The sequence below is a fragment of the Typopeltis vanoorti genome, chromosome 1 (assembly GCF_054136105.1).
Source record: "Typopeltis vanoorti isolate ZY-2024b chromosome 1, IOZ_Tvanoo_1.0, whole genome shotgun sequence".
NCBI lineage: Eukaryota > Metazoa > Arthropoda > Arachnida > Uropygi > Thelyphonidae > Typopeltis > Typopeltis vanoorti.
Window position 1 is genome coordinate 1,704,845 of NC_143549.1, and position 14,560 is coordinate 1,719,404.

At 35.8% G+C, this 14,560-nt stretch overlaps 1 protein-coding gene across 8 annotated transcripts in view; it reads right to left on the reverse strand.

The window, feature by feature from the left end:
• The window catches only part of LOC150109749 (histone reader KMT2E-like), a 902,496-nt gene that overhangs the window by 452,228 nt on the left and 435,708 nt on the right, over positions 1-14,560 (reverse strand). For all 8 annotated transcript variants that reach the window (XM_090407149.1, XM_090406915.1, XM_090406833.1 and 5 more), the window contains one exon: positions 7,990-8,099. In XM_090407149.1, coding sequence (XP_090263275.1) covers positions 7,990-8,099 — 110 coding nt within the window. The remainder of the gene's footprint in view (positions 1-7,989; positions 8,100-14,560) is intronic.

Genomic DNA, 14,560 nt, shown 5'->3' on the forward strand with positions numbered 1-14,560 from the left:
GTTAAATCTGGTGTCAGACAAGGATGTGCATCATTCCCTCTGTTGTTATCTATATGGATCACATAATGAAGGAAAGTGGTACTAAACCTGATATCAAAATTGGAGATGCTAATCTAGGCTCTTTACTTTAGGAGAATGATGTTATACCTCTAAATAAATCCAGTACAAGTCTCCAAGATTCCCTGACTAAAATGAATAACTGTTGTAATAGATATGGTATGAAGGTCAGCAATAACAAGACAACCAGCTTGGTTGGCTGAGTGGATAGTGTATCTGCTCTCCAGCCAAAAGGCTGTGGGTTCGCACCCTGCCATAGGCATGGATTTTTGTGATTGTCTGTAGAAAATACCAGTGGTGGTCAGCAGTAGATGCCGTTTGTGTAGTTGAGGTCAGTTGGTGATTGAATGGTGGGGATGGAGTTGTAGAACAGGTGCATTCCCTCGATGAGTCCTGGGACTCCCTGGAGGTGTCAAATAATAATAAGAAGAACAAGACAAAGACAATAAAAATAGGCAGAAGCATAAAAATAACAAATGCACCATGAATGGATAACCTACAGAATAAGTAAAACATTTCTGTTTCCTATGCACGATTTTTAGTGAAAATGGTAAATTAAATCTGGAAGTAGACAACAGAATGAATAAAGCTGGTATGATAGTAGGAAGTCGGCTGATTAAATTTGTATGGAATAAGAAAGAAATTAGTCAAAACACTAAATTAGCTGTATACAACAGTGTTCAAACCAATTTGAACTTATGGATCTGAAAGTTGGGTTAGAAATAAAACACTTGACCAAAGACTAGAGACATAAACAGATGGCGTCAATGGCAATATCATATTCAAAACACGGGTATTAGAAAATAACTTAACATCGTTAGCATCCAAGAATGTGTTAGCAGAGCTAATCTGAGGTGGTATGGTCATGAAAATAGAATGAGAAAGGAAAGATTCTGGGTCTTTTTCCTGCCAGGTTGGCAGGAAAAAGACCCAGAGGAAGATCAAGATACAGGCAGATTGATAAAGTAAAAAGGGCCTTAGAAGATAGAAATGTAAGAGGTGATAATGTTGGAGTCTTGACAGGTAACACACTGATTTGGAGAAAAATTGTAGATAGGAAGTTAGTAATGATGGACGTTTTTCATGTAGTACTACCATATCCTGAACACTTGTGGGTACTTGTCAGGAATTTGATGATGTTCTTACCAAAGTCTTCCCATGACTTTTCTTTAGCTAGTTTTATATAGTGTTTAGCTTTCTTACATTTCTCTCTGTATTCTCTAAGAGCACAACCTGACTTATTTGTCAGGAACATTTGATATGCTTTCTTCTTTTCCTCTTTAACTTCCTGTGTCCACCATGGAGTTCACATTTTTCTATCCTTGCAGACATCTTCACCACATGCCTCTCTGGCTGAATCATTCAATGTTTTCTTCAGGATTTGGCACCGAATCTCTAAGGTTTTGTTCCTGTTCTCAAACTCTTTCATTCCCCCCCCCCCAATAATGTTTGTGTATTTTAGTCTACAGTTCACATCTGAGAGCTGCTCAATGTTTATTCACTTTAAAATTTTCTTACATGTTCTTCTTTTCAATATGAAATTCAGTTTTATCCTGGTCAAAACTAAATGGTGATCACTTCCAATTTCAAAGTCTCTGTAAATTCCAGTATCCTGCTCTCTCTATGTTCACTGGGCATCTACAGATGCTGTATGTTCACTCCGATGTTTGGTGATGTACCACACCAGGCCTTGCCATGTAGTCCTATTGTTTGCTTTTCTGGTGGCCTCAACTCTCTGAAGATCAGTCAATCCACACACACCATCCATCCGTGTCATTGATGGTCTATCCCTTCCTCTTTTCCCAGGAAATTTACCTTCTATTACTGTTCTGAGAGAAGTCCCCCTTCAATCCTTTCTATGTGTCCAAAATATTTTATCTTTCTTCTGTCAATATCCTTAAGGAGTTAAAGTTCTACTGATCTTTTCTAACACTCATTCATTTATATGCCTTTCAGTATATGAGATCCTCAACAGCCTTCTGTAACACCACATTTCAAAAGCAGATATCCATTTCTTATCTGACTTCTTTAGGTTGCAAGTCTCACATTCATAAGTCACTGTTGGAAAAACAACTGCACCCAAAATCCTCAACTTTATTCCCACATGGAAATAGATCCATCCTTCCAGATTTTAGACATGTCTCTGACTGTTGTTTTAGTCATTCCTAACCTTTTTCTGACGTCTTGCTTACCAAAGAAGAATATGTTTAATCTCTACTTATTGAAGGCTTTGATTGAGTCTTCATTTGTGCAGTCAATAGTTTAAAATCTGGCTGGTAGGATGTCAAAGCTGTTCCAAGAAGCTCAGTGAGGTGGCTGTTAGTGAGAATATTTGTTTTGACTTGACAAATTTCATTGCAGAGAAGAAAGATTCACAGCAGTAAGTTATTCCAAAAACAGAGAATATTCGGAAGTCAGTTTTCTGAGGATTGGGATACTTTGTTTCTGGGATTTGTTTCCAAAAGTCAGTTACAGATGAGCTTTTATGTACGAACTTCAAACCCACATATTCCTTCAGCTCAATAAGCTCTGTCTCTATTGAAACAACATCTGCGGTAAAAGGTGTAACAACAGGACATCCATCGTTGATGACATCAATCACAAAAGGATTCACAAGAAATTCAAAACATGGCTTTAACTTTTTTAGTTTCTCAAATCTATTCTCAAAATCATTATAAAGTGTTTCTATGTTTCCTTTGTATTGTTTCAGTTTACTGTGTTTAATTTCAGCATCAGGAAAAGCAGTTATTCTTAATTTAATGTTGAGAAAGTGCACAAATTTCTTTGTTGCCAGATCTCTTTGAAAAAGCTTTATTTTATTCTGAAAACTGATTGGGCAAGTTCTGTAATATTATTATTATTATTATTATCCAGGCCTCCATGGAGCCAAAAGACTCATCATGAGAGTCCTTCCTAAGAAACACAAAGTCTATCAAGACTCATCAAGGGGGAGGTCCCCGCCCATAAGAAATACAAAGTCTATCATACCACTCCTTAAACTCATTGACAGTTCTCACTCTCATCACTCCATCAGGCAATGCATTCCAAGGATCCACAAGTTTGGGTTTTATATTTGGTGATATCCTCACAGGATGTGGTTGTGAATGAGGTATCAACACTGCCACCATCCATCCGTGTCATTGATGGTCTATCCCTTCCTCTTTTTCCACGAACTTTACCTTCTATTACTGTTCTGAGAAGTCCCGCTTCAATCCTTTCTATGTGTCCAAAATATTTTATCTTTCTTCTGTCAATATCCTTAAGGAGTCTTAAAGTTCTACTGATCTTTTCTAACACTCATTCATTTATATGCCTTTCAGTATATGAGATCCTCAACAGCCTTCTGTAACACAACATCTCAAAAGCAGATATCCATGTCTTGTCTGACTTCTTTAGGTTCCAAGTTTCACATTCATAAGTCACTGTTGGAAAAACAACTGCACCCAAAATCCTCAACTTTGTTCCCACACGGAAATAGATCCATCCTTCCAGATTTTAGAGATGTCTTTGACTGTTGTTTTAGCCATTCCTAACCTTTTTCTGACGTCTTTTGAACAGCAATTCTTCACATCAATAATGGATCTCTGGTGCCCTTACCTTTCTTAAAACCTGCTTGTTCCTCAGGCATCTCTGCCTTAACTTTGGCCTCAATCCTATTTAGCATGATCTTCAATAAAATTTTATTTGCATGAGATATTAAAATAATAGTTCTATAATTCTTACATACCTTCATATCACCTTTGTTATGTAGTGGTATGCAAACCTAATTTTCCGGCTCTAGGCCATGATCCTGTCTCCCATACCCTTGTAATCAATCTATGAAACACCCTTATCTCTCCATTCCCTGTGGCCTTAATTAACTCTGCTGGGATTTCATCTGCACCTGGGGCCTTATTGCTTTTAAGCTGTTTAACTGCTCTTTCAACTTCATGCCTAAGTGGAGGAGGTTCCAAATCAAAATTTTCCTGGTGAGAGGGCTCCACATTTTCTTTATCCATTCTGCTGTACAGGCCATTACAGTATTATTTCAATCTGTTTTTGATTTCCAACTCTTCTGTTAGTGATGCTCCATTCCTGTCTTTGATGACATTCAATTTATTCTCGTAGACAGGCTTATACGTTGGTTATGCATTTCTAAATCACTTAGGGAATTGAACAACGTAGATCCGAATATAAATTAAATTGTACTTTAATAAATATTTCCGATATTTCGGCAATGTCACGTTGCCATTTTCAAAAGGAACTTACAAAAAGGCAAGTGCACGCAGGCACTACAACACAGTAACTGAGAATGAAGATATGAGGCTATCATTCTCCTAGAAGTCCTGATGGTGCCCTCTAGTGGGCTAAGTAGGTGTTCTTGGATGTTGGGCTGAAGGTCTGCTGATGTATGCCTAGCGGATGTAGTCCTTGTGTTCAGAAATATCAGAATTTCTGAACACAAGGACTACATCCGGTTTCACAAGTACAGCCATTCTGGTCTTGCAGACCATGCTCTGGATACACGCCACAGAATACGGTGGAAGAAAGCTGCAGTAATACACCTTAGCAAATACAAATTAGATAGGCTATTTATGGAATTAGCCTCAGCCCTAAGAAACTCTCCAAACTTCAACAAATTTGGGAGACATTCAATTTAGGCTTAAACTTGTGCTTTAAGTCACGAACTAAATGAAACATCCTTTTATAATTGTGCCTCCTCATCTGGACCTCTACTTCTTCACATTTATTAGTATAGAACTGTTCTTTGTCCTGCTTGATGGCTCTTCTGACTTCTCTATGTAATCTCTTGTATTGTTCAGTCCCTGTGTCTCTTTGTTTTTCCAACTTCCTTCTTTTGATTAGTTCCCATGTTGAATCTGATATCCATGGGTCTCTTGGTCTTCTTATTGGGCCGAGATAATTCTTCGTTGTATCCTGTATTATCACCTTGACTCCTTCCCAAAGCATTTCTGGTGAGTTCTCCTCAGTGGTCTCCAAAAAATCATCCAACTGAGTTGATGTTTCTTCTGTGAATCCAGTAGGAATTACTCTAACATCCAATCTAGTGGGATGTGCCTGACCTGGAAGTTTTCGTAGTCTTAGTCTTACTTTGGATCTTACTAGCTGATGGTCTGTGCCACAATCTGCTCCAGGACAAGTATGCACATCAGAGATGTATGTCTTCCACTGCTGGAGAGTCAGGATGTAATTAATCTGGTGCCTTGACCTATCAATGTTAGCTTTCCAAATATGGGTCTGTCGTGGATATTTCTGGGAGCAGGTATTGGTAATAACTAATCTGTTAGCAAGGGCAAATCCAACAATCTTTCACCACGGGTGTTACGTTCACCCAGACCAAACATGCCACACTCCGGCCTGACTCTCATACTCTTTCCCACTTTTGCATTTAAGTCCTCTAAGATGTAAAGTATGTCTCTCCTTAGTAGGCAGTCCAAAACAGTTTGTAAGTTTCATAGAATTCCTCGCTCTCTTCTTCAGGCCTATCTGCGTGGGGGTGCATAAACTACCACAACTGATACATTGGTAGGCTGAGCCTTAAGTCTAATAGAAAGTATCCTATCATTAATGGGGGTTATAACAAGAAGACTTCTTGCCTGAGCTGTCTTCAGTATCACAGCTACCCCCATGATGTTTTGAGTCACCACCTGAGTAAATAACTAGTTTACCATCCTGTCTTTTGAAGTGACCGTCTCCATTCCATCTGGTCTCTGTAATTCCCAGGATGTCAATTTTATACCTATCCATCGCTTTACAGACAGTCTCAAGGGTATCCATCTATAGATCCCGAATATTCCATGTGCCTATGTAAAACTCCCTTTTAAGATGAATCTTATACCTTCTGTGTTGTTGCTCATTCACAGTATCGCTGACTTTTGATGGAGACTGTAATATACTTCTCGAACAGACCCTCTGCCTAAGCCCTAGACGTGGTTCTGATTATTCTGCAACAGCCGATGCAGCATGAGATGTGTTATAAGGCACAACCATATTAGCATTTTGGAGTGAAGTCACTGTAAGAAGAAAGTGGTAGAGTTGCAGAGGACCTTTCCACATAAGATGAGATGAAATAGCAAAATAGGAAGGATTCACCCCTGGCCCTCGAATTCTCTAACAGTATTGGGGAGAAGGAGCAAGAAGAAAAGAAAGAAGGAAAGAAAAAAGGGGAGGAACCAGTCTACAGATAATATAACAGATGTATATTACATGAAGTAAGGCATGGTCCAGCATCAGGTACCTTGGGTTTGCCATGCCCACATTCACTAAAGTGAGCCCTTGAGGTGAGTGTCCTGCACCAGAGAGAAACAATCATTATTAACACATAGTTAATGAGAAATCGGCTCATATAGACAAATCGGCTCATATCCGAAGAGCCGATTTGTCTATATGCAGGATGAAAAATCCAAGTTTCCGGGAGGAAAAAATCCTGCTACCTCCGTATGAGATAACTCACTTTCAATTGAAAAAGTCCATATAAAGATTTCTCCCATCGTGACGAGAATCGAACTTAGGCCTTTTCTAATTGAAGGGTGCAACGTATCGTCGGTCTTCCAATTGCACTACGGAGGCGCTTAAATTATGTTGAAACATTGTGTTAATACTAACCACTCCTTGTCCTGAGCAGAAATCCAACAGGTATTTGCCATTGTTATTAGCTTTGCTCTTTTCTCCAAATTTTCCAAAATTATTTTTGTATGTCTGACAATCATTTCCTACTCTGCTATATAGATCCCCAACCAGGCCCAATGTTTCGTTTTTCATTGTGTCAGTTGCATTCTCTAAGGCCTCAAAAAAATTACTCCACTTCTACATCAGTAGAACCTTCTGTGAGACCATATGCATAAATAAGACTCATTGTCCAGTTCTCCATTCTGGTATTTTCCCACATTACTCTACTTGGTATTGCCTTTTATTCAAGAAGATTAGCCTCATATTTAGTATCGAATACTATAGTTACATCTTCTTTTCCTTGATTGTTATTGTCTGAATATAACATTTTGCATTTATTGCTCAGAAAGATCTCATCTTACCAGTTTTTGTCGTATGCAAAATTTAGGGATATACTGATTATAATATACAAAATAGATTTGGCTAGTTTGCAGGCAAGTTGGAAATTCAATTACATTTACCTAATAACTACGTGCTGCTCTGAATTTTGTGTGTCAGCCAGTTTAAGAGGATAAAGAGATACATAGTAGCACAAATGGAATATTCATAAGCTGAGTGCAAAAATCAAATACATTGAAAAGATATCTGACCCATTTTGTAAAATAATTTTGATTAAGAATAATGCTCTACATGTGTAAGTGTTCTATTTGTTATGGATGTCATCTGTATAAAAAAAAAAAAATCTCTGCAATGCAATTATAAACATTCTCGTGGAAAGGCTTAGACGTTGGTTATGCATTTTCACTATATTATTTCAGGAAATTACAACGTACTAGGATATACATTAAAATAAATTTTAATATATTTCTATATTTCAGCAACATCACGCTGCCATTTTCAAGAACTTAGGTACAAGATACGTGCACGCAGGCACAGCAAAAACAATAAATGAGTAAGAAGAATGAAGCTATTATTTCTCCTAAAGTCCTGATGGTGCCCAAGAATACCAACATCGCCCACTAGAGGGCACCATCAGGACTTTAGGAGAAATAATAGCTTCATTCTTCTTACTCATTTATTGTTTTTGCTGTGCCTGCGTGCACGTATCTTGTACCTAAGTTCTTGAAAATGGCAGCGTGACATTGCCGAAATATAGAAATATATTAAAATTTATTTTAATGTATATCCTAGTACGCTGTAATTTCCTGAAATAATATAGTGAAAATTATAAACATGCTAAACCAATGTATTTTAATCAATAATTATTCAGCTTTTCCATATTGTATTTTAACATTTATAAACAGTAAATAAAAAATTACCAACCTATCCTTGTAACTGAAATCAAATGATACAGTTATTTCTTGATCTTTCTTGATATACTTGGAAGAAAATAACATCATATGGAGCATTCCAATGTGAATTACATGACGAACCTGTAGGGTAAAAAAAAAAAAAAGCACTTTAATAACAACAAAAAAGCCAAAAAATAACTTTAATCGCAATTTTTAAGAAATTGTATGGCTCATACTCTTATTGCACTTAGGAAATTACATTTACAAATCTAGTAAATCACTGTGAGAATATACAATTATGAGAAATTGGTGTGTGTACATATATTTATGTGTGTGTCGGCATGATATGCATTTTAGACAGTTTTTTTTTTTTTTTTAACTGTTCAATATATTATAAAAATTATGATGGCTGCTATATGAAACATTTTTTGATATGTCCAAAAGAGTCATTTAGTTGAAACACATGAACTATCTGTACACACCTATAAATGGCATCTAGTTATTTGTTTAATTATTTTATTATTATTATTTTGTTTTTGTTCTGTAAGTACCCTGCAAGTATTTTTGCTCTTCTGATTTAAAAACACCTACTCTGACCAAATAAGTGAAATGATCCTTGCTAGAAGGAAAACCTTCATTCCCCACTCCACTCAAAGTCTCAGATAAATATTCAGATGTGGTTTTCAAACAATTGTGAAAAGCAGTGATTAAAAAAAAAAAACCTCTACATTTAAATCCCCTATCTTCCCATTCAGTCAAAGCCACACCTCATAACAATCATAAAAAAGATGATCAACAAAGCAAACACAGCCTGGCAGTTTGGTGAGGCTTCTGCAATTCCCGATTTTTAACCTTTCTTACATATCGATGACTCCACGGTAACATTAGCTAAATATAAGGCAAACCATCCTGATATCAATTTTTTCCTCCGATTCTTGCAGGGAAGACTAAGTTACATGCCCTCCTGCTATAATACAAACTGCTAACAGTATGTCTCCTCTATTCTTTGGTCAAAAGATTTTTAAAGACTAATGAGTTTTTTTTTTTTTTTTCCTGGCAAGATAGCTTGCCAGTAAAAACCTTGATAGTCTTGTTAAGTCACCTATTTCTGATGGTTTCCTGTCAATTCTGCTAAAAAACTTGTGCACAAGAATTAACATGCATCCTGAATCACCTATAGAAGTTTTAATACAAATATGGCATTGCTGAACTGAAGCCTTTTGGCTCTTTATTTTAAAAATGATTGATACGGCATCTATCCAACAGTATGGAAGCAAGTTTATATAAAACTTAACAGTCAGCCATCAAGTCATTATTGTATTACTCTTTGGTAAATATTCTTGAAAGTCAAGAAAAAATGTCATTAATAGCTAATTCTTTGCAAAGTGGGGATCCACCAATTACTTAGCTTTCCAATATAGATTCTGCAACTCTTATTTGCACAGCAGATCTGTAGGTTAACTTTACATTTTGAAACAATCCATGAAAAATTATGGAGAAATTCACGTTGCAACTTTTGATATTTCCAAGGCATTGAGGTTTTTGTTCCTGGTTATCATCATATAATCTCCATCCTATCATTTGATATTGGATTATCAATTTCCTTGCTAGTCATTGCATGTCATGGTTTCCCCCTTATCAGCTTTTTCCATATGCTAAAGTACTTCACAGAATTATGCTTTAACCGACACTCCTCCTCCTCCTATATATTAATGAGCTTCTTCTCTCACTAACCTCAAATCCAATCCATAGACTTACTTATGAGGGCATACTCCATTCCCTTTTTCATTCAATAAACTCCGATGTACTCAAATGATATAACTTAAAAATCTTCCTTAACTAGTCTTGCAAAACTTGATCTCCTCACCATTCTTAAATTAGTGAATTGCAATGTTATTGCAAGCCTGTCTTATCTCATGGAGGGATTGCACTTCATTTTCTCTCACTTTTGGTGGTATTTCAATCCCTAATCAGGATAAGATTTTTCAGCTTTCTTTTCTCAGGTTAACTTCCACATCTGGCCTATGCTTGTATAAATACATCATACCATATGTTAAGTGTAAAAAAATAAAACAAAATAAAATACATAAATATATAAAACAAAAATTTTCTTCAAAATAATGCTTTTATCCCGCACGACTCTGAGAATAGTAGAAATCCCACATCTACCTATACTTAAATGCTCATACATCTGAGAGAGTGCAACCACAGTCTCACTAAAAATACTCAATTACATTCAGAAAGGGGCAATCTACTTGGCAGTTTACTTCAAATGTTCTCAAAAATATATTTCCTTTAATCATTATCTCAGAAATTCCCTATTTCTACATCATGAGTACTGTATAGGTATTTTCATGAGAGCTACTCTGCAGAACAAGCCAGTATCATTCCTTTGTTTTCCTCTAATCTTGTAAAAACATGGGTGGCTGTTAGTTCCCATCCATACTTATCAAATCAATTTCACTCCTGAAATACATTAACAGATTTCTTCCTTCCTGATCACCCCTGTACACATACATACAAATGTTGTGTGCGCATGTGTGTGTTTACTTACTGTCCTCTTCCGTCAGGGATAGATTGAGTCTTCTATGTTTCCACAACAACCTCCAGGAGTCTCGGTTTCTTGCGTGGCTGGTGAGCAGTCTATATGTTTGTAATCCAGAGTTGACCTTGATTGTTGTTATCCATTTAGTTCTTGGTCTTCCTTTTTTTCTTTCTTCTTTTATTCTTGCATAGAGAGTAGTTCGATAGTCTTTTTGATAGCATTCTCTCGACATGTCCATATCACTGAAGTTGTCTTCTTTTGATCTTTTCGATTGACGAGTCTGTATATTTTAGGTCTTGTCTTACAGTTCCATTTGTTTCTTTTCTGTCCATTTTGTTTTATTTATTTTTCTGAGACATTTCATCTCGAAAGTCTCCAGTTTTCATATCTCTGTCTTCTTGAGTGTCCAAGTTTCTCAAGCATATAGCACAGTGGGTATTATAATTGCATTATATAATTTTATTTTTAGAGGTTTGGAGATTTTATTATTTTTCCAGATTTTACCTAGCTTATTAAATGATGACCATGCAGTTGATATTCTATGTTTAATAGTGGTCATGGTATCTGGGTGTTCTGTTATTACTGTTCCTAAATAGTTGAACTGTTTTACCTGTTCAATTGTTGATTCATTCAAAGAGAAGTTTAGTTTTTGCTCCTCTGAAGAATCTTAAAACCAGGAATTAGAAGTAATCAAAAATACAACCATCCTAAATGGATATAATCCTAAAACAACTCAAAAAATCAGTCACTTCTCCACACATCAAACCAAACAGGAAGAAGTCCATAGGATTCCCATACCTTACGTTAAAGGCATCTCCGAACGTCTTTCTAAAATTATGAAGAAATACAATTTTGCCACTACTTACAAACCTATCAACCAAATTTACAACTTGTTACCTTCTCCTAAGGACAAACTCTCACCACTGATGTTGCCTGGCATTTATGAGATTCCATGCTCATGCAAATTATCTTACTTTGGACAGACAGGTAGGTCTGTTCAGAAACGCATCTTGGAACATCAAGACCACATTCGTCTTTTTAAACTGCAGAAATCTGGACTCTCTCAACACGGAATTGAAAATTCAAACTATAGGATCCATTGGGAAAAGTCTAAACTTTTACATAGATCTTTATATAAACATGAATGTTTATACAAAGAAAGTTCTGAAGCCCTACTACACAGTCCAAACTTAAACCACAACGACGTTCTTACTATTCCTAAAGTATGGGAAATTGTCATACAAAATTGTGTTAAATAATTTTTTTTTTTTTTTTTAACTTCTGTAGCATGTTATGCACGTTTAATGAGATTCTATTGTAATCATGCTCCCTAACTGTATGTTATTCCTATTATTGTTTAAAACTACTGTACTAATGATGTCCTAAGATACTTAGGATGAAATATTTACAATTAAATAATTTTCACTGTGGTTAATACATGTATTTCTTTTAACTTGTAATTGGCAGTTGAAAGAGATTCGAGGATATGATGTAATTCAAAATAAGGTGTAAAACATTCAACTTGCTCTTTACTTTATCCAATGACTTTATTCTTTTAAATCCGACACAAGATTTCAGGATTTGTTAACTAAATTCAATAACTACTGTAATCAATTTAACATGAAAATCTGTAATATAAAGACACTATGGAAACAGACACGAAAAATGAAAACATTAATTGCATTCCCAATGACGAATATAAATTCCACCTCCAACATCTTTCAGCCCCAAAAGAACTAGGCAAACTCCTGCAGCCCTACCTTTTTTGCAGACTGAACGTCAGCTAGTCTCCACTCCTCAGCTTTTATGACAGTGTGCTTGAGGCCATGAGAGAGAGATTATAACAGTGTAGTCATATCACACTAAACCTTAACAAGCATACGTTATATCAGAAATGGAGTGAGTTCTGTGGCTGATTTTTGAGCTACAGGGTTAAAAAGTAAAGTTTCTGGGAAGGGGAATCTATCTGCCAGTGACATATATCAACTAAGGTGGAAACTGACTGACAAAAGGTCTATAAAAGGATCTTCTATGGAGAATCTACAGACTAGCTTTAATAAAGGAATAAAAGCTAAAAAGCTCATAAAAAAATTAAAGATTTTATCAATAATTTTTTGATTCTGACTTACGGGAGATTCAAAGAAGCTTATCATTTGCCAAAAGTACATCGTATATATTTCCTTGTATAGCCAAGACCTGTGGAGTTTCCATATTTGAACATTCACGCATGTTCCACAGTAAAATATAATATTGATTTTACACATATATTGCCTTATGTATTGCAAGACAACATCAACAAGAATGAAAAACAAGAGTAAGAAATCTGAACATAAAACAGTACAGTGCATGAGACAAACCTGAATCTGTCTATACAAGTAGTTGTGCATTATTATTATTATTAACATATGACCTCCATGAAGTCAGAGACTCATCCAATGACTAGAGAAGAGATCGCGCAGTACCTATTCATTAAAAAAAGGGAATAAAAAAACTAAATGTGAGAATTACAGAGAAATATCTCTACTAAATGTTCTAGGTAAGATTTATGCATGCATACTTGAAAAGATGTTGAGAAAGATTGTGGAAGAGAAACTTGAAGAAGAACAAGCTGCATTCAGGCCAAATAGAGATTATCAAGATCAGATTTTCACTTTAAGACAAATAGTTGAGAAATCATGGGAATACGATAAGGATCTATACTTAACTTTTGTAGATCTGGAAAAGGCATATGACAAGGTGTCTAGAAAAAAGCTTTTCAAAATACTACAATTATATGGGGTGAATGGAACATTATACAGAGCAAAATACATAGTTTATATTTAAGTTGTCAGTCAGCAGAGAGAATTGAAGGAAATACAGGAAGATGGTTTGATGTAAAATCAGGGGTAAGACAAGGATGCGCATTATCTCCACTCTTATTCATCATCTATATGGATTACATTATGAAAGAAAGTGGCATTAAACCTCATATTAGAATAGGAGATGTCAAAACTTAGCTCTTTGCTTTATACAGATGATGTTGTACTCCTAAACGCATCTAGTACAAGTCTCCAGGATTCACTAAGTAAACTGAATTACAGCTATAACAAATACAGCATGAAAATCAGCAATAAAAAGACAAAAGCTATGAAAATAGGCAGGAACATAGAAACTTTCCGCTTCATTCTGAACAAAAAGAAATATTTCTGTTATTTAGGCACAGTTTTTAATGAAAATGGCAGGTTAAATATGAAAATAGAGAACAGAATAAGCAGAGTTGATATGGTGGATACCCAGCTGAATAAATTTATACAGAATAAGAGAAATTAGCCATATACCAAATTAGCAGTATACAAAACAGTTTAAGTTATGGTTCTTAGAGTTCAGGTATAAATAAAGTGCTTGATCAAAGATTAGAGACCACAGATATGAGGGCTCTGAGAAACATTAGGGGACTGAAATGATGGCAGAATCATATTAAAAATGAAGAATGGGTGAGGAAAGATTAGCAAAACAGGTGTTTGATGCCAAGATGGCAGGAAAGAGACCCAGAGGAAGACTGAGATCTAGGCTTATTGATTTGGTCAGAAGTGCCTTACAAGCACAAAAAGTTAAAGATGACAACATTGGAGTGCTCACAAGTAATAAATTAATTTGGAGGAAAATTGTCGATAGGAGATGATGTAAACTTAATCATGTAGTACTGTCATAGCAACCTGAATACTCCTTGGAGGTACACATCAGGAAATTGATGAAGTGATGTTGGAAGTTTATTTTGCACTTGGTTAGACTATAATAAATTGAGTTTAATCCTTTATCCAAGTGTAAGCAAACAAAGTTTGAGCCTGAAAATATCTTCAGGACTGAGGTAAGGTGGTGCAACACCAGGCAACTCCGAGCAAAGGTGGACCAAGCGCAAACTTTATTTGCTTACACTTGGATAAAGGATTAAACTAAATTTATTATAGTCTAACCAAGTGCAAAATAAACTTCAACAACTTTCTCTAAATCCAGAGTAATTCAATAATAGGTGGTACACCTGTTGGTAACTCCTATAGGTAAATATGGACTCTCCTAT